General features: G+C 39.2%; 1 protein-coding gene across 2 annotated transcripts in view; it reads left to right on the top strand.

Moving 5' to 3' along the window:
- smad1 (SMAD family member 1) overlaps positions 1-24,399 on the top strand; it is a 37,544-nt gene extending 13,145 nt beyond the window's left edge. Inside the window, exons 3-9 of one of the 2 annotated variants that reach the window (XM_088075899.1) lie at positions 436-626; positions 13,412-13,978; positions 18,031-18,303; positions 18,401-18,517; positions 21,009-21,230; positions 21,473-21,729; positions 22,808-24,399. In XM_088075899.1, coding sequence (XP_087932025.1) covers positions 13,579-13,978; positions 18,031-18,303; positions 18,401-18,517; positions 21,009-21,230; positions 21,473-21,729; positions 22,808-22,951 — 1,413 coding nt within the window. In that variant the 5' untranslated portion in view covers positions 436-626; positions 13,412-13,578 and the 3' untranslated portion in view covers positions 22,952-24,399. Of the gene's footprint in view, positions 1-435; positions 627-2,638; positions 3,070-13,411; positions 13,979-18,030; positions 18,304-18,400; positions 18,518-21,008; positions 21,231-21,472; positions 21,730-22,807 lie in introns of those variants that run through there. The other variant, XM_042485454.2, reaches the window with a different exon arrangement.

Genomic DNA, 24,399 nt, shown 5'->3' with positions numbered 1-24,399 from the left:
AAAGTAAAAGTACCTCAAATTTATACTTAAGTGCAGTGGGCCTACTTTGGTAAATGTAGGCTATATTTCAAAACTGCTTTATCACTTAGCCTATAGAAAATGTCGGGCTATAATCCAGTGTTAGGATCAGACTGGGTGCTGTACTGTATTCCACTGTAATATCAGTAAAATATCTTTATGGGAATAATGCCAGTTAATTGCACTGTTATAATGAGATTAAATGTCATAAAGCCTGATAGAGTCTGTATAAACTCAGTAGCCTCTTCCTTATCAGCATCAGGCCTGTAAATGTCTGTAAATGTGCACTGGTCTTCTGTGTGTGTTGTGGGTGAGGGAATCCTTCCTCTTGAAAAGTTTAGGGAGCTTTCTTTCTATTCCTACTAATACTCATCATCATCATCCCCATCTCCACCCCTCCTCGCTCTGTTTTCCCAGATTTATTCACGTGCAGCTCGCTCCCGCCTCACTCAGACATTCTGTCGCCAGCGCCGTGACGTCACCTACGCCAGGAGCCTCCTCCGCTCTGAACGTTTCCCTCCGCCTGTCTTCAAGATAATCTAGTCCCTCCTCTCCACCGCGGCCCTGAACTTGAGCAATGAAACTGGCAGAGAAACAGAAAACTCTTTGTAAGTGTTTTGTATCACATTACTGGAGGTTTCAACTGTCTGTCCATTATTTGAGCCGGTGTTTTATATCATAAAGCATGCCTGGGTTAATTAAAATTGTAACATTTTTTGTAATATTCACTAAAATGCGTATTAATATGTTTTTTTTTTTTTTTAGAAGACACTGTCAAGCGTTACAACTTTCAGTGTTTTTAGTTAAAAAAATTTCCCTATGAAATAATTTTTGTGAGTGCTTCACTGAGCAAATCTGCTTCATTTCGTTCAAAAACATGGGATAAAGGCAATAATAAACTTAACAAGAAATGACCCAAAAGTAAGTAACAAATGGGAAAAAAATACTTGAAAATTAGCACAAAAAGGGAAAGTAATATATAAAAACAGAAAAGTAAAATAACCTGGGAAAGAAATAATAAAAATAAAAAATATAGATTACATAGGGCTATTCTGTAACATATTTTGAATATATAATTCTCATACTCCCTTTTTTGTAATTTTCTATTATTTCTCACGGTCTCTCTTTCCACCCTTGTATTTAAACATTCATTTTCATGCCACCTTTTACCAATTTCTTGCAGCTTGTTCATTGCCTTTTCCCATATTTTTGAAGAGAATGAAACCTTTATGCACAGGATTTAAGACGTGTGAAGGGCGTCTGAATGCAGCAAAAGACAAAATGATGTCCAACCAGGTTTCAAAGGATTAACCTTTGTTTTGATCAGATAAATATAATCTGATCACAAGTTATTCTATTTTTTTTATAAATATGACACATTGTTTCTGATGCATGTTTACGCATGGACTGATTTAGCTCACTTCTGAGGAAATGACACTTAATGTCCTCTGCTGCTGCTGGCCTAGCTGAAGGCTATTTTCATGCATTATCATGCAATATTAATGAGATGGTTTGAAGAACTGTTGGAAGTTTCACTCTTGACATTGCAAAATTATCCCTCTACATATCCACCAGTGGAAAAGCACGCACCAGGGCTGGTCTGGTTGGATGTGTGTATGTGCATTATTATCTTGAGGCGAGAAGTTGAGATGATGGCATGTGTAAGCTTGCTCTTGTGCTTACCCCACTCTTGGACACTTTTGCTCTCCTGACAACATAAATAGTGCTTATCATATCACAATCAAGCAAGGGGGGAACTGAAAAGCAGTCTTAACATGGTGCAGTTCAAGAGTTCACCACTGATAAACAGAGTTGCCTGTCTATCAGATGAAACTGCTGTGGGAGATTACTGGCTGACTTTTGAGAAGAAGAGCTGATTCACTTAGAAAAAAACTGATAGAAAAAAGAATGAATCAGTGTGCAGGGATAGTCACAGCCAGGAGTTACAGAGCAGCTTGTGCTTGGAACTGATAGTCCATTTTCATCCTTTAACACTTGAACTGACATCAGTTTTCTTGTTCTGCATTTAGATCCCTTTCACGAGCATTTAAACCTCTGAAGCCTGAGAAAATTGGTTTGATTTCTTTCAAAGACATGGGGAAAACATAACGACAAACTTGGAAAGAAATGTCCCGCAAACTGTCAAAAATAAGTAAAAATTAAAAAGAAAATGACCTGACTGTTAGCGTAGATGAAATGTTAGATATCATCAAAAATGTGAGAAAAATGCCCTGAAAACTATATTTTCTTTTAGTTATATATTTATAATTATTTTACAGAATATATATATATATATATATATATATATACACACACACACATACATATATAATTTGTTAGTATTTGTTTTAGGTCATTTTCTTTACTTTTTTGTTTTATTTTTGCTTATATTTAGGTAATTTTCAACTTTTTACTAATTTCTTACTAATTTTGCGCCATTTCTTGTGAATTTGATCATTTGCCTCACATGTTTTTAAAAGCAATGAAGCCAATTTGCTCACATTTCAAAGGCTTAAGTCCTCATTTAAGGACATTTTGGTAGGCAGTGTGGGAGGAGTGAAAAATCAAAACCCCAAAAAGTCCTTACAGTAAACTCCCCCACTGTGCAATTATTGGGAATGCATGCAGAAAAAAGTAAAAACAAACAGCTCTCCCACATTTTGCAGGGATGTTCTTGGAGCCTCTATCTGCTTCCTTTCTCTCTATACTGCATCAAACATGCAACATTTCAACACCTTTGCAGCAACAAATTCAGACGTTTTAAAAGTAACTCCTCTGAAGTGAAAATCTCTTCGTATTTAAGCGAGAAATCGGCATTGTTTCACAGTTACATAATCCATTTCCACACAGTGAATGAAGATGTTAGATGTGTGAAAAGTAGGTCTTGTTATTGTCGGGGCTGCATCCCCGCGGCGTGATACTGGCGCTCAGCGGAGGGTGAGGCGGCTCCGCGACTCACTGACGCCAGGCCGAGCAGACCCAAGACAGGCAGGGAGAGCACCCAGGAGGAGACCCACTGAGGGAGAGAGAGAGCTGCAGAGAAAGAAAAAGGTACTGTAAACTTTTTGTTTCTCTTTTTCAACGTGCTAAATGAAAAGTTTCTTTATCTGTAGTTTCCACTGTTATCGCGTGCATGGCTCTATTTGTGAGGAAGTAGATCCCAGCGGTTATCAACTCAGTAGTGTGTCAGTTGGCAGCTTCAAACTTTTTTTTTCCTTTCTTCCTTTTACTCACAGTTTCAGATTGGTGCTGCAAATTTAGCCACATTTTCATGTAGATGTAAGCTAACTGTTAGTGAAAAACATACTTGTTTCGATTAAAAACACCAGTAATCCTGTAATAATGTAGAATAGCTTGCTGTGTATTACACAAAAAGTAAGTTAAGAGGGAATTTTGCTTCATAAATGCTGCTTTTGGACACTACAAACACTACAAGTTGTGATTAAATCACTCCCAAAATGGTTTCAGTAGAAGCACAAGTAAATGTAAAGGCATGCTGCTGTAGTCAGTCATCATTTACTACTGACTCAAGATGAAACTGCAATTATGAAACACAGTTATGGGGCTCTGTGGGATATGAAGCTACAATATATGTCATACACAAGAAATTGCATGCATGAAATGTGAAGAATTTGTGAGAAGTCTTCAGAATGCCCAAACCCAAAGATATCCAGTTTGCAATGATATGAAACAGAGTTAAGCAGCAAATCTAGGCCTGGGTGATGTGAAAATTAAACATCACAGTATTTTTCACCAAAAACTTACAGTATAGCGACAACATTTTAGGAATGACTAGTGGTCCTTTCACAACATATTTACACAATGAGATTTCTGATTTCTGATTGTATATGATGTTTGTAAAAACATCTTCTTTTTTAAGTTAAAAACTGCAGTAATTTTGTAATAGTATGGGAGACTTTGCTGTATGTTACAGAAAATTTAAGTCCCGTGGGAATATTGCTAATTAAGTGCTGCTTTTGGACATGAAAACAACATGAATTGATGTTAAATCGCTCTGAAGATGGTATCAATAGAAGAACTACTAAATGTTTAGGCTTTCAGCCATCATTCAGTACTGAATCAAGATGAAACTGCAGTTACTGAACACACGGTTTGAATGGGGCTTTTGGTTTATCAAGCTACAGGATGTGTCATACACTGGAAACTGCATGCTTTAAATGTCATTGAATGTCATAAAATTATGAAAAATGCCAATCACAATTTCCTAAAACCTAAGGAAACCTAAAGATATTCAGTACAATTATATGAAGTAGAGATAAGCAACAAATCCAATGCTGGTTGATATGAAGGAAATCACGTCACAATACCTTTGACCAAATACTTAACTGTCAATATTGTGACTGTGAGCCTGACCATTGTCGCTTTTACAAAATATGTACACAATGAGATTTCTGATAAATAATCTTGAGTAATGTGGATATAATGAATAAGTGGCTAAAGGCAAATAATAGAACAGGTTAGTAATGAAAATCACATCACTTTACTGCAATGCAGCCCTTAAAGCCAGGAAAACACAACAGGTAATACCTAGTCAAAGTGAATATACTGTAAAATTAAATAATAACTTCATATGTTTTCAGCATATGCAGGATGATGATACATAAACCAAGACACTTGGGAGAAATGAATTTATAGACTAGCTAAGTTTGTTGTTATAGCACAAAAATAAAACTCTTGTAAAGGAGCATCCTCCACTATCAGGGCAAGATGCCAAATAAAACAAACTAAAATCCCATCCATGACCCATTGATGGATTACCTAGAAGCCTTGTAGGGTGGTTAATTTTTTTTATTTCAGGATATCTTCCTCCGGCAAGCTTGCTAAAAATGTTTGTTAATTTTACCTAGCAAGTATTGTTAATGATTGCTAGCTAGTTAGCTAATAACAGCAAGCTGTTATGTATAACAAAACCTTTAATATAGAACTTAACATAAAAACATAAATTACTATTTTCTGGTGACAAAAAAGGTTTACTCTAAACCAGTTCTTGTAGAGTAAAACTCAAGAATGGAGCAATTTAGAATAAATGTCACAATTTACCAAAGTATAGCTGTTTAATACATGTATGTGTTGAGTATGAATGAGTATGAGTAGATTTAGTGCCATATATTGGTTAGGAGGGGAATTAAGGGGTGGGGTCTTTATACTCCCAGGGGCACCTTGCCTTATATTGCCCAGCCCTAAGCAAATCCACACATTTTCAGAGGCAAAAAACTTTTATTTAAACTTTTTCCTTGACAAATGGCTTAAATGATTAAAAATATCACTTAGAGTGGTATGGTGGTGAGATAATGGTAAAGGGCTTTTAGGTTTATTATCCTACAGGATGTGGACTGATTTGCGGTCATTTTGCTTCCTAAGCTTGTTGACTGTTTATACCTTGATGTCACAAAACCAATGTGTAGTGAAGGAGGAAGTGAAGTTCGCACATCACCCTTTTTCATCTTGCCATTGTTAAAAATAAGTTTTCATCATTTGACTGTGTTTTGGCTGATGCAGACTTGCAACTGGTGCACTAGTGTTCAGCACAGGACATGTGTGTGGCTTTTAGTCATGCCAGTGTGTTTATGAATATGTGCAAGTGTGTATGTGAGAAAGAGGGAGGGAGGGAGGGAGGGAGAGAGAGAGAGAGAGAGAGACCTACAGCAGCTAAGGCTAGATCTCCTGACATTATTGAAGATGACATATCAGATTACCCAAAGGACAGGAATTTGTCCTTGTCCGTGATTTACTTCCAGTTGTTTTATCGGTCCTGCATTCTCAGGGTATGCAGCTTGAAATTTGGTTTGAAAATTAAACAAATGGTGTTTTTATAGGATTGAAATAACAGTGTTAGTTTCACAGCAGCAGGGTGAAGCCTATTTCATAAATCGCAATGCAGATATCTATCTATCTATCTATCTATCTATCATAGCAAAGTAAAAAAAAAAAACTACTCAACAACAAGGTGTAAATATAGGTTAGCAGCATTCCTGTATCCAATGAGTCAGTCACAACAGTAGTGAACAAAAGTCAAAACCCTCCCGTGTGTCTGTACGGTCCAGAACAACATAGCCTGCCATGTGTCGGGGTGAGGTGTCCACCCTAACACAACACTAACCCAACACTGAGTGCCAGGCATGGTTGAGATAGCTGCTTGAAACCCCATGTGTTTGCTAGTTATGTCTGCAGTCGTGTGTGGGACTGGTGGTGTGTCTGGGACATAAAGAATCTGATCCCAGTTCAGCCGTTTAAAGTCAGGACAATACTGACCTCAATTTGGGTGTCAGTAGGTTTTCTAGTGTTTTCTGTGTCATGCTGGAAGAAGTGTGACCAGCTGGATTTCTTTTACTTGCACGCCAGTGTGATCTTTACTAGGTCAGAGCTGTGTAATAGTGCTGCTGGTGTTTGTGAAGAAAAGTGACCCCAGCGAGTTTAAGGAGCTTCCCAGGTCAATGCCATGTCTAGTCACTAAGGGCAGCACCTCATGTGTGACTGTGGTTATTTCAAGCTTTGCTCTTCAACTGTTTTAGAAGACATGAGTGGTTGTGGTAAATATCAGCATTTTCTGGCTACGAGGGCTGGCTATTGAGTCTCAATACATCTGTGGAGCCGATTGAAATAGTAGTTTAGAGCGTGACAGACGGGGTGCTACATCAGTGAATATTAGGTTATTGCAGTTATATTACTATTGGGGGTGTAATGGTAAGTTTTAACAACGATATGATGCATGTCATAATACATGGTTGGCGTAACAATACAGGAATGATATCAGCTCATTTAGAGTGATACGATATGATATTCAATGATTAGAAATGGATATAGTAACTGCCATAAAAAGGAAAAGAAAATGGATACTCGATGGTAGAGGTCGGGATTCGGCAGGTTTTTGTTTTGTTTTTGCAAGGAATTCAGAGATAAATCAGCATATTAAGTTAACACAACAGTTAAACGGTGCTATTGTATTTGATCTAATATCTGCATGTTTTGCAAACAGCAAGCGTTTTATCAAGAATGTCTTCGTTTTTACAAAAGCCAAAATGTCTTCAAACTTTGGGCCACAAACATGGACTAAAAATATCTTGCTCTCTGTTGACCTGGTGCATAACCTGCTGAAAATAGTAAAATTATATTGGCTGTTTTAATATGTTTACCTGATTGCGGGGACAGTGTGATGATGTTGTAAAAAAAAATAAAAAGCAGGGTGGCAAACGACTAATTTTTAACCCCATTATAACAATCCATAGACAGAAGGAAACTGACAGGGATGTGGGCTGAATTTAAAACTAAACATTTTAATAAGGCTATAACTAAAAATTCATTCATTCTTCATCAGATCTTTGGGCGTGCCATTTGTCTCTTTGGGTGGCACAGGCATGCCCCCTGTAGTTACGCACATTATTCGCACAAGTGCTCCTAAATACATTTTAATATTCGGACACATCTATTTTTAGTCACAAATGAAGTGAAACACTTGAACTTGTCAAGCCCCAACATAACAGCGTTTGACTTGCCAAATAAAAGGTGTAAAATCTTACAATTGAAACAATCAATTTCTCTGGTCCAAAGGCTGATATCACTGTAAATATTAGCCAATAATTTACAAAAAAAATGCAGTACAGAAATCCCAAACATATAATGCCATTACAAGTTTGTCCACTAGGGAGCGGGTTTATTTTAACTCTAGCACATCCCACTTAGTAAAAACTAATTCTTTAATAACAAAATGGGCTTTAAACTGGCAGCAAAGGTCAGGTTAGATGAATTATTTAGTGTGCATGTTTGCTGAGGAGATCCTGGATAAAATCTAAATTTAGATCATCTCACTTCGACATAGTACTTGTACAGCAGCTGCTTTTGTTAAGACCTTTTAACATTCGAGAAGTTTGATTTTGTAAATGGATAAAATAGCTTTGTTTACCTGGAATACAACTAACAATTATTTTCATTGGCGATCACTTTGCTGATAATTTGTTGGATTGAATGATTTTTAAATTGAGAAAGTATCAGAAAATATAGAGAAATGTGCTCATCACAGTGCCTTAAAAATTGTACATTTTGTCTGACAGTCCCCCAAGATTTTAAATTTGCAAAAAATTAAGTCAGAGATATAGCTCACAGATCTGGATGCAAGTGATATTGAAGTTTGCGACAGCTGCTACTGTGGGGCTGCTTCCATACATCTTTGCTCCACTGCAATGATTCATATTTGTGAAAAAGCATTGCATCCCTGTAGTGTTACGCTTTACTCCGTAATGACCCTTGAAGGCACTTTATCGAGAAGTGTCCTTGAAGAGACCAGATATACGAGTGTTTCCATCTCTCTCTCTCCAAAACAATCACTCTGTCTTAAGTCTCCGGCTTTGCCGTCACTCTCACTTTCTTCCTCTCTTTCTCTTTCTGCATCATTCCCCTCCTCCTCCTCCTCTCTCTCTCTTTATCTACCACCCTCTCTCTTCCTGCACTCCTCTGTTTATAGCCAGTGACTCCATTGAGCGGGGGCTAATGGAGGCCCCATCCAGGACCCTGCTGATAAATAATGTAGCTTCTTTATAATGCTCCGTCCCATGGGAGGGTCCAGAGAGCATCATTACTGCCTCCTCATCCTACACAGCCCAGGCCTAAATTGATTAACAGACACTGGAGCGGTGCAAAATGATCCATGGGGCAAGTGTAGTGGCTAACAGCTCGCACCAGGTGGGTCAAAGCCTCCGCCTGTCAGTGTCGCATGATCCCATTCTGTGCTCCCATTAGCCTCAGTCTCTGTCCAGTGGGCTAACTGATGGCCATAACAAGCTACCGCTAACACAATAGCGAGAGAGCATTGCCTGGACTCGGCTGTAGGGAATGTCAGAGTGGTTTTTATGGGGCTGTTGTGTAAATGATGGTGTGTGTTTCTGCTTTTATGGGGAGGAGAGTGGCGGCCAAGGCCACTGCAGGCATCTGTGTGACTCTCCATTGACTGTGTGAGAGACGGGTGTGTTGAGGCTCAAAGGCTGATGACCACATACGGATATTTTATTCAAAGAGTATATTTTAATGGGTCAATATACGGAAAATGTATCTACAGTGAATAAGCAGTTAACCATTTTAGTAATCACCCCCCCCAACTTCTCTTTGCTTTGTATTTTTGTAATTTTGTGTTTTGTGCTGTTTATCAGATAAAACAAACAATACGCCACATTGGCTCTGGGTGTCACCTTGGGCAATCGATAATTTAGAAAAAAATATTTAATAAGCTGATGATGAAAAATAATCCACAGTTGCAGAATTGCAAATCTCAGAAGGTTATCCACCACACTGGCAGTTAAATCTTTGGGCCAAAATAGTCACGTATTAAACTGTACTGCGAGTCCCTGACGCATATCCCACACACACACACACACACACACACACACACACACACACACACACACACCTGTGTGTTGAGGTGACAATATGAAGGCCTTTTATTTTACATTAAGATTAGATTCAAGCTTATTTAATGTAATTTAGAATTGGTTTTGACTGGCTGGCTTCAAAACTGTCTGCATGTAAACACCAAGTCTATTTAAAGTGAATTTTTCAGAGTCTTTTGGAAAGTTTGTGTACAAAAAGCCTGTTTATGTCATGTGAATGTCCTAGTCTATACATAGGTATAGGAACAGGGAGGCACAATGGCGCCTTTATATTTTGACTGTCTCATAGACAACTCTAAACATGCATTGTCCAAAGAACCAGCACAAAGCCATATCAGACCCTTTAAATAAGTATGCGGTCAGGCCAGCAGTTAGATATTTCTAACTGTCAGCGTTGAAAATATCCAAGAGATATGGTCTCCAGCTGCAGCTGAATGGCAGCAGGGGATTGTGAATCCTTCTACAGATGTTACAATACAGAACTTAGTGAAATCTTCCATCTGAAATGGATTAAAGGTCGTCTTTCTGCAGCTCGTCCTGAACTTGTGCTGATAGTGCTGGCTGTTACTGAGAGGCCATCAAAGCAGCTTTGTGGCTGGAAGTGGATCAAAAAGACTCCCTGAATGTCTGGCTGGTGATACAAAGATGATATTGCAGTCGTTACCTTTTGAATGTTATGCTGTATTGTTGTGCTTTAAGTAAAGATGTGCTGAGTCAGTTTTTCATTTGACTCAGATAAGGTCAAGATGTAGCACAATACATCAGCTTTTAGTGATTTCCAAACTTCACTCCATTGTCATTTTAAGTTGTTAGAAGTGAATGTATTGTTTAGTTTGAGACAACATGACAGAAAAATTGAGATATCAAATCCCCATACCGTATATTTTTTAGCACCAACTGAACTGTGGCTGTCATATATCAAAAGCAGGCATTAAATGTTTGATTAGATGTGTAATTCTGTTTTAAAAATTAATAATAGATTAGTCAGAAAACAGAAAATCTATATTTCTTTGATAATCTATAAAGTCCCTATAAAAAAACAAAAAGTCAAAAATTTGAAGGATTCAACTCTTTGAATGGACGTCAAACTATTCAAATATTTTAAATTGGCAATTGGAAGTTGTGATGGATATTTTTCATTCTTCTGAGATGTTTTATAGACAATTTGTAAAATAATCCCTAATCCTAATCACTCATTATTTGATAAGATATATCCTCACTTAAAATTGAATGTTCCCAGTTATTTTGTTCAGGCAAATTTCTTGTACAGCTGCCTATGGTTTGACATTTAACATTTGTAGAAAAACATGTTTGTATTCAGAAGAAGGTATAAAATAGTTGATAATGGTACTGAAGTTAGGTATTGTATCAGTCTGAATAACTAAATAATTTAAAAGATATCCAGCCCTGATAGCAAGAATAATTTGAGGTTTTTGTAGTTCTAGGCAACATTACTGCAATTTAGCCACCTCAATGACCAAACAGGCGGGAACAGAGGCCACACCCATGACATTTCTGACCCATCCTCCTCCGCTCTGAACGGCTCCACTGCAAAGGAAACTGGTGAGAGAGAGATAGAAAGGATGATAAAAGTCAGGGGTGGCCAGATTTTTCTCTCCCACTCTGCACCTGTGAAAAAACCTGCAGCTCTCAGCAAGAGGAAGTGATGTCGCTGCTGAGCGAGCGATGACAGATATGAAGACATAACTACACAGCCTGCTTCCTGTCTCTGTATTGATGGAGAGTTTTTCTCTCAAGATGCCAGTAGCAGTGGTGGAATGCAACTATAGTACATTTTCTCAAGTACTGTACTTAAGTACAGATTTTAGGTAGTTGTAGAGTATTTTCTTTTCATGCCACTTTATACTTTTACTCCACTACATTTCAGAGGGAAATATTTTACCTTTTACTTCACTACATTTATTTATAATTTTGAGAGTTTGGAGGATGTTTTTTTTTTTTTTTTTAAATTTTATACATTTTAATGGGTTTTTTTGGGGTGTTTTTTTTGTTTTTTAAATAATTTTCTGCATCAGGTACTTGTACTTTTGATACTTCTAGTACATTTTTCCTGATAATACTTATGTGACATTTACAAAGCAGGACTTTAACTTGAAACAAAATATTTACATAAGGTGGTATTAGTACTTATACTCAAGTAGAGGATCTGAATAATTCACCTCCGCTGGCCAGTAGTTTGTGATATAATAGTGAGGTGTTGAGGCACAAGTGATATCAGTTTTGAGAAGTATTTCTCTTTGATTTCTCTCACAAAAACACATTCTTACAGGCGGTTAAGCTAAGTATAGGTACAACTTGCTGCTTTCCTGTCAGTGTGGTTAGCAGTAGTATGAGTCCAGGACCCCCACAACACCCTACACGCAAACACACACATGTTGTAAACAGCACCTGTTCTCATCAAACTCCCCTCCCCATTTGTCAGTATGATGTAGTCTACACATGCAGTAGCTGACAAAGATAGAAATTGCTATTCATCCTATAATCTGAAGGGCCAAGAATAACTACAGAGCAGTCTTAATGATGTATTTGTTCCTGCTCGTAGGAAATCCAATATACTGCAGGCTTTACTGTCAGAGAGTGATGCATCCTCACCCATGAGTCAGTGCGGATAAAAGGTGGTGGATTTCTAACAAGCCGTTTATTTGATTCCAGGATTGCATCTGAACATTTGTGCAAAGCCAAACCTCAACCATAACTATGTTTTTATCTTCCCTAATTGCATTTAGAAAAAACTTAAAAGAAAGTGGAACTGGGAGAGCTCAATGCGCTCTTGTTTGCCCTTTTAAAAGCTAGAATGCGTGTACGTCCTGGCTACTGAATTGCTCCTGTGGGACCTTAGTGAATGGGCACATTTATCCTGGGGTCCACATGCACTTCCTTTTTATTGTCCTGCACATTGCCAGATTCCTGCCCCAAACTAGTGTTTGTTGGTTGGTGGTGTTGAAACTTTATAGAGCATTTGCCTCAGCAAGCGGCTCATTGAAAGTCTCCTTCCTCTGAATTCTGAAAGACCTTTTCAAATTTCACACATATGCAGAGTTGTCAGGAAAACACTTTTTTTGCTCTTGCTGCCACTGAGATTTGTTTGTGCCAGAGAGTAATGGAGAGGATTTTCAAAATTGTTGACTTGCTGTCATATTATATACATATACATTTGCCCATCCTTACCATGTGATAGGAGAAAGGAGAGTTGAGCGACAAGTAGGATTGCAGCGGTATGAGATTTTCACGTTATGATAACCATCCTTGAAATGTTGCGGCATTTCAGAATTATTATAATTATTATTAGTAGTATTAGTATTAGTATTATTATTATTATCAGTCAGAAGGCCCCTAATGAATGAAAACGGAACAGTTAGTTTTGGAGGTGCCTGGTAGCTCAATGGAAAGATAACTATAATTAAGACTTAACTAAAGTAATTTAATACAGCACTCTACAGTTTGGTGAGTGCCAATCACAAATATATTTTTGTGTTAAAAAAAACAAAAACAAGTGCTGTCAAAAATTTATTGTAAATTTCTTCACTGTGTCATCCCTAACCTGCAAGCTAAATTCCTGTAGGTTGTGTAGACTGCATACTGTAAGTGAATTAATTTACTGTAAATGACATTAGTCAGTGGTGGTAATGTGACAAGCCATACAGACAGGAAGTTATCTGGAGAATGCCTGCTTGGGGCGGACGTTAACAGGAGGGTGTCCGTTTGACTCCTCTGCCAGTTTCCCAGCAGCCATGACTGACATGGCCAAAACAGCTATAATGGTGACATCATCGCCTCATCAAGGGCTTTTGTAGCAAACTCCTGATGAGACGTCAGTGCTGCCAGTGGAGCAAAAGGGGAGAGCTTGATGTGTACCACAGTTGCTACAACTTTGTGAGAGAAAGGATACAGCGAGCAGGACTGATCTGCAAAAAAGTGTTTAAAAGGAAGACGTTTTTAACATAGATGCTGACCTACCTCCCATTTTCTTTTAGTGACTGCCAGGAGGACCAGATCTTACATCTCAGAAGCTGAGGATTATCTAAAACTCCAAAAAGGCCAACACGTTTCACCCTTTCTCCTCTGAGACTGGACTGCCTCCCACTACTGCTCACACTTCTTTTGGACAGAAAGGAGAAGGGAGGAGGGCGGCTTGTCCAACATGAACGTCACCTCGCTCTTCTCCTTCACCAGCCCAGCGGTCAAACGGCTGCTGGGTTGGAAGCAGGGAGACGAGGAAGAGAAATGGGCGGAAAAGGCAGTGGATGCACTGGTTAAGAAACTGAAAAAGAAGAAGGGGGCCATGGAGGAGCTGGAGAGGGCTCTTAGCTGCCCAGGTCAACCCAGTAACTGTGTGACAATCCCCCGCTCCCTGGATGGACGGCTGCAGGTGTCCCATAGAAAGGGCCTGCCGCATGTCATTTATTGTCGGGTGTGGCGTTGGCCCGACCTGCAGTCCCACCATGAGCTGAAGGCCTTGGAGTGCTGCGAGTACCCCTTCGGCTCCAAACAGAAGGATGTGTGTATCAACCCCTACCACTACAAGCGAGTGGACAGTCCAGGTGAGTACTGGGATGCACTGATCCTTTCAGGCCAATATTGACCGTAACAAAGGGATATTTTGGTTATTTGAAACCAGTTTTGTATCAAAACAATGTTGGTACATTAAATGTGATTTCAAAATCCCCGTTTTGATGTTTTTCCTAATAGAAGGAAAACCATGCCAAAAAAAAAGAAGACTAGACTGTTTTAATTTAATTCCAGGAACTGTTCTGAGAAGTTTCTGAGTATGTAAGGTATTAGTCCCACCCTGAAGTTCCTGTCTTTTCCCTTCCAGTTATTACTTCTGCAGATGTTTACTTATTATACTCTCTTTTTCCTCTTATCTGATTTCTGAGAAGTTTATTTATCTGTTCAAAACTACAAGAATAACCACCACACACTTTTTTATAAGACTGATGTGCACATTATTGGGAGAAGATGATATATCTAGGTCTCAGAGATTTTGTTTGAACCCACATTACTTCACACAAGGCATCAAATTAAGATGATCAAATTAAAATTAAATAAAAATGTAATCCAATCGATTTCATAACGGAACAGAATAAAAAACATTGCTATTTGCGATCAAATAGCGATCATTCAAGTAAAATCATATTTTTAAAAATTGAGTAAAATCAGGGTAAGCTTTCTGGTAAAACCACATTTAACTAAGTTAAAAGAGATTTTAAAAAGTTACCAGAGCCTCGGAGCCTTCACTGTAAAGGTTGTGTAAAAAACAAGACAAATTAAACATTACATGGCCTCTTACTAAACAGAAAATGAAGGTCAGCTGACAAGATAGAAACAGCTGTGTGCAGGGTGTAAGTGTGTAAAGGGCCAAGAGTTTGTGTCCGTGCGTGCGTGCGTGCGTGTGTGTGTGTGTGTGTGTGTGTGTGTGTGTGTGTGTGTGCGTGCGTGTGTGTGTGCGTGCGTGTGTGTGTGTTCGTGTTCGTGTTCGTTCGTGTGTGTGAAGCAGGAAATTCCATCTGGGAGAGAATGAGGGCTTTGTTTTGGGCATGCTCTGTGCTGCTGGCCTTTATTTAACATTTATGCACACATGTACACACACACAGGCACACAATCTCGCGCTTGCGCGCGTGTTACAAAGACTCGGATACTCACATACACACACACGCACATGACTGCACGCACAGTTTCTCTGAGGATGGCTGGAACAGGAAGCCAGTCACCCACACACAATGGGAGGAAAGAGTTGTTGCCTGCCTTGCACACTTTTTGTTTTAGCAGCGGGTGGAAGACGGAGGGCTAAGGTGATTAAACCCCGCAGCACCTGTCTGTCCACACCACGCTCTCCCCTTCTCCCCTAACACCACCCGCCTACACATACATCCTGTCAATCTCCCGTCACTATTCAACCAAACACCTGCTCCACATATAACCTTTGAAATAAACTGCTACTTTGATGCATTGGCCTGCTGCAGCACACAGGGGCTACCTGCAGGAACACGGACAGCAGCGTGGGCCTCGTCTAAAATTTAAGCACTAGCTTTATTTATCTGTGCAGGTATTTATAGACACAAGTGGACCCTATCTCTGTGGTTTGTATGTACTGCACCTGAATAGCCTTCACATCAGCCAGGATATTTACCCCAAGTGATGAATTCCTCAAGAATGGATCGCCTAAAAATGTCTTTTTAGAGCAGAAACCTGAGACTGGGCCAAATTCTGCTGGCTAAGACCAACAGGCTGGAAGCTGACATTTAAAAAAATGCAGGGACATCTGCGCTCAGAACGTAAAAACATGGAGAGTGCCAGAACAATATTTCTTTATTATGTTGGAATCAAATCACTCAGTTCTTGTTGAATTTGTATGGATAGGTTTTCACATGTGTGACTGTGCATGATGTCTACAATGCTGAAACAATTAAACAACCATCAATAATGAGACCAAATTAATCCCAGTGGTCAGTTATCACCCAGCTCTCATAAATGACGGAAAAATAAGATTCTTTTACACAGGGATCGTGCTATAGGGCTACTACATGGTCCCTTTTTTATGCCAGAGTTAGGGAACCAATAACATTGGCATTATGCCCCTTCAGTGTGGGATTTTAGATAGCATGCCAACATCATGGACCCAAAAGAGGTGTTATGGGCGCGACATGCTCCAAAACAGCGTCAAGCATGACATATAACATACACTTTGTCAGCGTTCTCTAAACAATAACAATAGTGTAACATGCCAGTAACAATTATTTACTGTCTCTGTTACACGACAGCTGATCTCATCCTCGACGCTGAGGGTAAGAAGCTCCCAAATCGCTCTGTTTTCCCAGTTTGAAGACATTTACGGCCACAGTCGCTTTAAGTTAGCTGCCAACTGCCTTAAATCTCCTGTGTTGGCTCCAACGCGTAGCATGCCGTCACAATAGTTGGTCAAGCCAATGGTAGCCTGTTTTTCCATAGGATTTTAGATTACTGCAGAAAATAAGCTCTCTGGTGAACACGATATTTACATGTTTTATTTAGAAAGATAATCTTCACAAAATAATGCTACCTTTGTGATTTTTGAAGCATAAATGCAATCACCAGAAGACAAAAAACAAATGTTGGGCTATAAAGGAATTACACACTTAACATTGCCACTACAATAAGGATGTAAATCCATATCTGCCATTATGACGTTCTGTAGTCTCATTTAGCCACTTGTTAGCAACTGTATTTTTTAAAACATGTAAAGGCTTTCAGATTTATGAGTGGGATATTTTCTGACGTATTTGAAGTCATAGAACAAAACATGAAAATATCTTAAGGTCGTGGTAACCACAGATCTTATTTCAGCCCTTTAACCAAAACTTAATCTAAAAACCCATTGACTTTGAGTTGAGGGAACAGGGAGTGCTTAAATGCTAAGTCATATCATGGTTTTAGGACCCACTCCTACACTTCTCTGCCTTTTTTTTTACAGCATTGCCTACAATGACCTCATACCCCAAAGATGTTAAAAGGGAGAGTGACCATGTTGTAAACAATATGGCAGTTGACAAATTTATATCATCTCAAATCTCAAAAGATTGTCACTTATCTATCCAAACAGAAAAAAAGATGGCTATGAGTTTGTTGAAGTCATGATAATACTACTTCCTGGATGCAAATTTTTGTTGCCTTGTATAGTAATGGAGTGACTCTCCCCACTCTGACTTACTCTTCCGCTGTTTGGCTTACTCTGATATTCTCCCGCTAACCCTAAAATCAGTCTCACATAGTTTACCTAAACCTTACCAATCCAACCGAAAAAGGCAACAAATACTAGCCTGACAGAGGAAGAGCAGAGCAGGTCCTTCCTTCACTATCATAGGAAACACAAATAGGCTTCCTGAACAAACCATGTTCAGAAAGGTTAATAAGAGCTTTAACTCTTTAAAATCTGAGCAAATTGGCTTGATTCCTTCCAAAAACATTGGGAGAAGACAGTGAGCAAAAAGAAGAAAGAAGAAAAGACCCCAAAATTAGCAAGAAATTAGTACAAAAAAATACAAGAAAATTATCTGATAATTATTAAAGAAAAAGAAAGAAAAACTGAAAAAAATACACCTTATGATAATTATAAATATAGTTTTCCCTGGCTTTTTTAAATTTTTCTCTAGACATTTTTCCTTAGCTTTTTTCTGTCACTTTTTAAAAATAATTTTCTAAATCCAAGAATTTCTTGCGATGTAAAATGTTTTTGACAGAAATTGCACCAGTTTGGTCAGGTTTTCAAAAGGATAAATAACAGTTTAAGAACTGCGGATGCATCGAGGCACTTCTTATCAAGGTCAGGGTAAACTTAATTATCCCCGAGGGGCAATTTGTTGCACAGCCAGCAGTAAAATAAATACAAACAACAATGCACAATAACACACAACTCAAATACGTCCAAACAAAGACTCACATTATTCTGTTGAGGTGTACAGTAGTAGCAGGGACAAATTAATTTTTAAGTCCGTTTGTCCTACACCTGGGCAGAGCGTATCTGTTACCAGGTGGGGCAGCTTGTACTCGCTGAACAGGGAGTGACTGCAGTCAACATGGACTATTTTAACCATTTTATGTCTTTCTGCCTCTTCAGTTTTGCCCCCTGTGTTGGTACCGAGGAACAGCGAGTTCAACGCCAAGCATACAATGTTGCCTCGCTTCCGCAACCCTCTGCAACAGAATGAGCCGCACATGCCGCAGAATGCCACCTTCCCAGAATCCTTTGCTCAGGCCAACACAATGCCCCCCAATTTCCCCCATTCGCCGGGAAACAGCTACCCAAACTCGCCAGGAAGCGGCAGCAGCAGCGCCACCTTCCCTCATTCACCATCCAGCTCTGACCCCGGCAGTCCATTCCAGATGCCAGGTGAGATACAACAGTGGACTTTTCTGGCACTTTTCTTCCTTTTCCTGAACAACAGCTCATTTTTCTGCTCTTTGTTTTTGCCTCCCTCCTGATGCAGAGACTCCCCCTCCTGCCTACATGCCCCCAGAGGAGCAGATGACTCAGGATTGCCCACAGCCAATGGATACCAACCTCCTGGCTCCACCCTTGCCTCTAGAGACTAACAACCGGCCAGGTAACCATGGCAGTTACCTCTCACACGCACACACGCACAATAATCCGTCCTTGTGTTCACGGTGATATCATCCACATAAAGCTGTTCGCACCTGCACGCCTCGATCTGCAGGTGCAAAGATTTCTGAGAAGTCCGGTTGTTTTTGAGGTTTTGTCCTCTTGTGGTCAACCTCCAAATACGAAAAAAGAAAGACAAATTTCAGCCAAGTTGGTGTGCCATATCCTGTCAGATAAAACCTGAGGAGTGTGTGGAAAGGATCTGCTAGTTTACAGTGAGGCTCTGTCTGTGGGTGCGAGCCCATGGGAAGCTCAAAGCCTCAGCAAATTAAGCCAGGCCTCAGAGCACTTTTATGAGGTCTATAAAAGTTGGGGCTTATGTCATCTCTGCTGGTGGTAATGACTTGAAACTCGTTAACGATAAGATTCACTAATTACCTCTAACTTTCGGATCTGAAAAGTGGTGCAATAATTGCTGCTATCTTGACTTTGTGGTTTTAACTTTATTGTGCTAGAGACATGTCTGAACGTATTCGTGATTACGTAAAAGACCGAGCAACGGTCCAGAGCCATCTGATTTTAATTCCATGTTTTCTGTAGTGCTGGTCTTAGTTTCTGTCAGTAATGATAAGATATAGAAATGTAACTAAAAGTCAGATGAAGTAAAGTCAAAGAGAAAGGTTACTTGGATAAATAGTTCCTAAATGAATCTGCTCGAAACAAAATCTGCATAATTTTGAGTAACCAGGTGAAGAATTGCAAAAAGAGACATTACTGTTGTATTTTCAAATATATTTTTGGGGGGCTTTGAGAACCACAAGCCACATACAATCAAGGTAAAGTATACTGGAGAGAAAGAAGACATCTCTATGGCTGAAAACACTAAAACAGTCCAGACTGATAAATAGTACTACAGGTAAGAGGGGTCAAAGTGTCGTTTTCCCCTCTCAGAATGTTTTTTAAAAGACACAAAGTAAGATATTCAGTATTTCCAATGAAAAAGGCACAAAAATCAAGTGATTTTGCCTTTTCTGATTTCATATTTTAGCTGATCTTTTGGCTTGTTTACAATGTGTCTAACTGTCTTACTTGTTTCTGTTTTTGCCCTGTCACACTAGGTTGCGGCAATGACGCCACGTTTCAGATCTCAGCAATTACATACTAGTGCAGTCACGATATTGGAATTCTTAACTTGGATACAGTACTTAAAACAACCAGCACTTGACCAAAGTTGAAATAAATCAAAACTTTTTTTCTTAAATGGTGAACCCATTGGAACCTGAAGTGACAGCACTTTTCTTCACTTTTCTCACATCACAAGTATTTAAAGCTTTGAAGCCTGAGAAAACTGGTGCAATTTCATGGGAAAAGGCAATGAGCAACTTGGTTACAAGTGTTCTACTATTTGCAAGAAATTGGTATATTTAAAAAAAAGTTAGGGATATGTCTTAGGAAAAAATATGTATAAATTATCATCATAATTGCATATGTAAAATTATGTCACAGAATTATTATGTTTACTTTTTCCAAGTCTGTTTTTATAAACTTTCTTTTTCATTGTTTTGTAAAATACTTTTTGCTTAATTGTCCTTTTGTCACATGTAGACCACTGCTACTGTGCGTTTCACTATTTTATGCTAATTCTGGGGTCATTTCTTCTTTGTTGGTTCGTTGCTCAGGTTTCAAAGGGTTAAAATTGAATACCATTTTTTTTTTCTGCACAAACACACAATGCAAGTTGTTGCTGATAGATTATTCTCACCTCATACTGGAGGAATACCTAATACCTTTCCACATCTGACCAACAAAATATTTGTACTTTTTTATGATCATTTGCTCAAGGCCCAAAAAAATTCTGCCCACACACACGGTGACAGCAGCAGCGGGAAGAGCTGTTGAAATGTTCGGTAGAAGTGGGAGTTTTTTCGTTCTTTTCCACAAGCTGCATCCTGTACAGGGGAATGGGCTTCCATTGTAGGCGAGCTCTGGGAAGGGGACAGACAAAACACACCTGCTAGCCAGTGCCACGCTACAGAGGAAGTTTGGGAGAAGTATGTGCTTAGACAAACATGATTTATTCGTCTCTCTCAGAGTGGGTGAGGCCAGCTGGCAGCGGCCCAGAGCGCATGGCCAGGCACCTTCTATTGGCTGTTTTTCTGCTCAATAAAGGCTGGCACACAGACCTCAGACGGTCGGCATACTTCAGGATGCGTCTGCATTGATTTTAGTCAGCCTAAATGCACACAAATGTAGCCACTGGGTCCTATATATTTGTTCAGATCATTGTTAAGGGCTATGGGGGACAGTTTGGAAGAAATGATTGTGTGGATGATTAAGATTTACAGCTGAGCTGCTGCTGGCATCAGTGGCTCCTGGCAGCTTGTCTGCATAGGACTCCGCTCAGAGGAGTCTTAAATGTGCATCAAATGTGTCTGCGTCTGTCTGTGCGTGTACTCAGCTCACTCCTGTGACCTGTTAATGTGTTTCCTGCGCAGATGTGCAGCCCGTGGCCTATGAGGAACCCAAGCACTGGTGCTCTATTGTTTACTACGAGCTCAACAATCGTGTCGGAGAGGCGTTCCAGGCGTCCTCCACCAGCGTGCTCGTCGATGGCTTCACAGATCCCTCCAACAATCGCAACCGATTCTGCCTCGGCCTGCTCTCCAACGTCAACCGCAACTCCACCATCGAGAACACCCGGCGGCACATCGGCAAAGGTGCAGTAAGGAAAGCCTGTCAATGACTGCGATGCACCGACTGTCAGCAGACAAGACCAAATCAATTCATGTTGTCAATACATGTTAGAGCAATAACAACAAATTGAGTAAACATTTTAGTGTATTGATTTTAAGATGACCACACTGATGTTTTGGGGCCTTTGTTTTTTGCTGATCAAAATGACACAGCAGCTCTGCTTCTCCTGGTGACCGACACTTTATTCTCTGCCGTCTCCTCTCAGGTGTCCATCTGTATTACGTTGGTGGGGAGGTGTACGCAGAGTGTCTGAGTGATAGCAGTATCTTCGTCCAGAGTCGTAACTGTAACTACCACCACGGCTTCCATCCCACAACTGTGTGTAAGATTCCCAGCGGCTGCAGCCTGAAGATCTTCAACAACCAGGAGTTTGCTGAGCTGCTGGCCCAGTCCGTCAACCACGGCTTCGAGGCCGTTTATGAGCTCACCAAGATGTGCACCATCCGCATGAGCTTTGTTAAGGTAAACTGATCCGAAAAAAGGACAATAATACAGTAGTGTGGTATTACTTTTGGAATGTGAAATGTTGATATCCATTTCATATATTCAGTGTAAACTGTTTTACAATTTAGTCACTGTTTCCACTCTGTAAAACCATTTCCATTGTTTTTTTGTTTCTTTTTAAAGAAATCTAGGATTTTTTTAGATATTCATTTAATCAAAAAATGGATTTGAAAAAGCAGCAGCACAAAAATCTGAGTTGTAAATAACATCTGGAATGCAGGCCTTTTGTACTGAAAGTGTTATTTTGTGGTGTGCAGTTTAAGAAGTAGTTAATTTGGATTTTCTCCTCACTTTCTCTACATTCTATTACTTCTACACTTACACTGTGCCATTGTGAGTTAAACCTCTTCTCTTCAAAGTGCAATGAACTGTGTATTTAGACAGAAAGAACTTTTGGAAGCTTGGGGACATAAAATCAGGGTAAAAATTGTTTAAAGAGAAGCTTTCAGTTTTCTCAAATATTTAATTGTCAGTGAAAATAAAAAGCAAAACAAAAATGAATCCATTAGATTTCTGAATAACCTTTCTTTCTTTCAAAAACATGGGAAGAAGGCAATGACCGACTTAACAAGAAACGACCCCAAGTTTTTAATATTTTTTTAAAAAGAAAAGTAGCAATAAAGGAAAAGTAAAAAAATAAAAACAAAAAAGGAAATGACCTGGAAGAAGTGTTTTTAAAAAATCACATATCACACATACATCCTGTAACATAATATCTTATATATAACGATAATAATCATAAATATAGTTTTATGGACACTTTCCCCCATTTAAAAAAAAATTACTTATAGAATTTTCTTCTCTCTTTATCTCTCCAACTCTATTTAATAACTATTTTTTAATGTTTTCTTTTTACGTTTTACCAATTTCCAATTACCAGTTTTTACAAAGGGTTAACTTGGATTCAGGCAGAACTCCCCATCAACACTAGCCAGTCCAGATACAATTTAAATTAGTTTAAAATTAGGAACAAGTACAAAATGAACCTGTAACATCTTGTGGCATGATTCATAAGTATGTGTTTCGTGCGTTTCAGGGCTGGGGAGCAGAGTACCACCGCCAGGACGTGACCAGCACACCCTGCTGGATTGAGATTCACCTGCACGGTCCCCTGCAGTGGTTGGATAAGGTGCTAACCCAGATGGGCTCCCCCCACAATCCTATATCCTCCGTCTCCTAGGCTTCACTGTCCTCAGCCCTGTGGCTGTCCATACCCCAGCATTTTGGTCTAAGTAGCAGGAACAGGGTCACACATCGGCTTGTGGTTCAGCCAAACTGCCTTTTCCGATATCTGATAGACGTTTTGTCTGAAACACAAGCCGATCTGGGACCAGTAGGATTGGGCGGGTTGTTAAATGGGTCGGTTTGTTCTCTACTTGAAGGATGTCTGAATTGGGCACATTTACAGTCTGGGAGAGGAGTAAGCAAAGCGAGCGTGATGCAACTGGAAGATACTTGATCTTTGTGACCAACTGTAATAATTAGACCATCACACTCATCATGACGCAAGTATCCTCCCTGATCTTGCTCCAACAGCGTCTCTTTTTCATTGTTCTATTATTCTGACTCATTACTAGTTTTCATCTAAATATTCCCGTTGAAATCAAAATATACATGCGTTGTTACAATAATTATGGGACATTCCAGGTCACTAAAATTGCAGTCGGTTGCCGTCTGCTGCCTGACTGCAATGAGGTTGGCATGAAATGTACTTACGACATGTAAAAAAGTGAGCAGGGACTTGGAGGGTGACCAGTGCGACTGAAATTTTTCAATCATCTCCAGAATCAAGTATCCCTTTTCCTCAAAGTATTCTTTTTTAGATTAATAAATTAAAGCAGGACATAGTTGTTATAAAATAAAAGTCCATATCACAGATCATGAAAAATAATAAGAGGGCAAAATTAGGGGGAGTTGAGAGTTTAGAGTGGGGTTTAGATTGGGGCATGGCACTAAAAGGGCATTTCAGACTATTCAGAAAAAAATGTTTAAATGTTGCTCATCTTGTGTTACACTCGTGTTTCAAATGAATTTTAAGAAAAAAAATAGTGTTTAGATATATTCACTATTAGAATATGTGCTGTGCAGTCTGGTTTTGCAAAGCATAGTTTGGTTAGTGTAGTATTACACATATAAGACTGGTAGCTGAACACAAGACGCAGAGGCAAATACCAAGTGCGGTTTAGTTGCTGTGAACTCTGCAGCAAAATCAAATGTGTCAAATACAGAGTCACATTGAGGACAAATATTTCAGTGCTTCATTCTCTTATTACAGCGACTGAGCAAAACTTGTTAAATGACTGTTATGGGAAAATGTTGAGCATTCAAATTTTAATTGTTGACTTGTGTCCCAATATGATTTTTTTTAAAATAAAATGCAGATTTTGCCATTTAATTCTTTTTTTGCTTTGAGCAATCCTCTTTGCTATTAAACTGTATTACTCTTGACATTCTTTTTGTATTTTTTGAACATGTTTTCCGTTTTGTCTGCACTTTCACACATTGCCTCTTTGTTTTGTTTTTGTTTTTTTCTCCTTTGTGTTTTTGCTCAGTAAAACTCCCAGAAAAGCAGTTTTATTCCATGAATATCAAGCCTCTACTGGAAGATTCAATAAATTTGTTTCATTA

This window comes from Plectropomus leopardus, chromosome 3 (assembly GCF_026936395.1).
Source record: "Plectropomus leopardus strain MGB_pleo_1.0 chromosome 3, ASM2693639v1, whole genome shotgun sequence".
Taxonomy (NCBI): Eukaryota; Metazoa; Chordata; class Actinopteri; order Perciformes; family Serranidae; genus Plectropomus; species Plectropomus leopardus.
The sequence above is the reverse complement of the archived record's forward strand: the minus strand, read 5'-3'. Positions and strand labels throughout refer to the sequence as shown.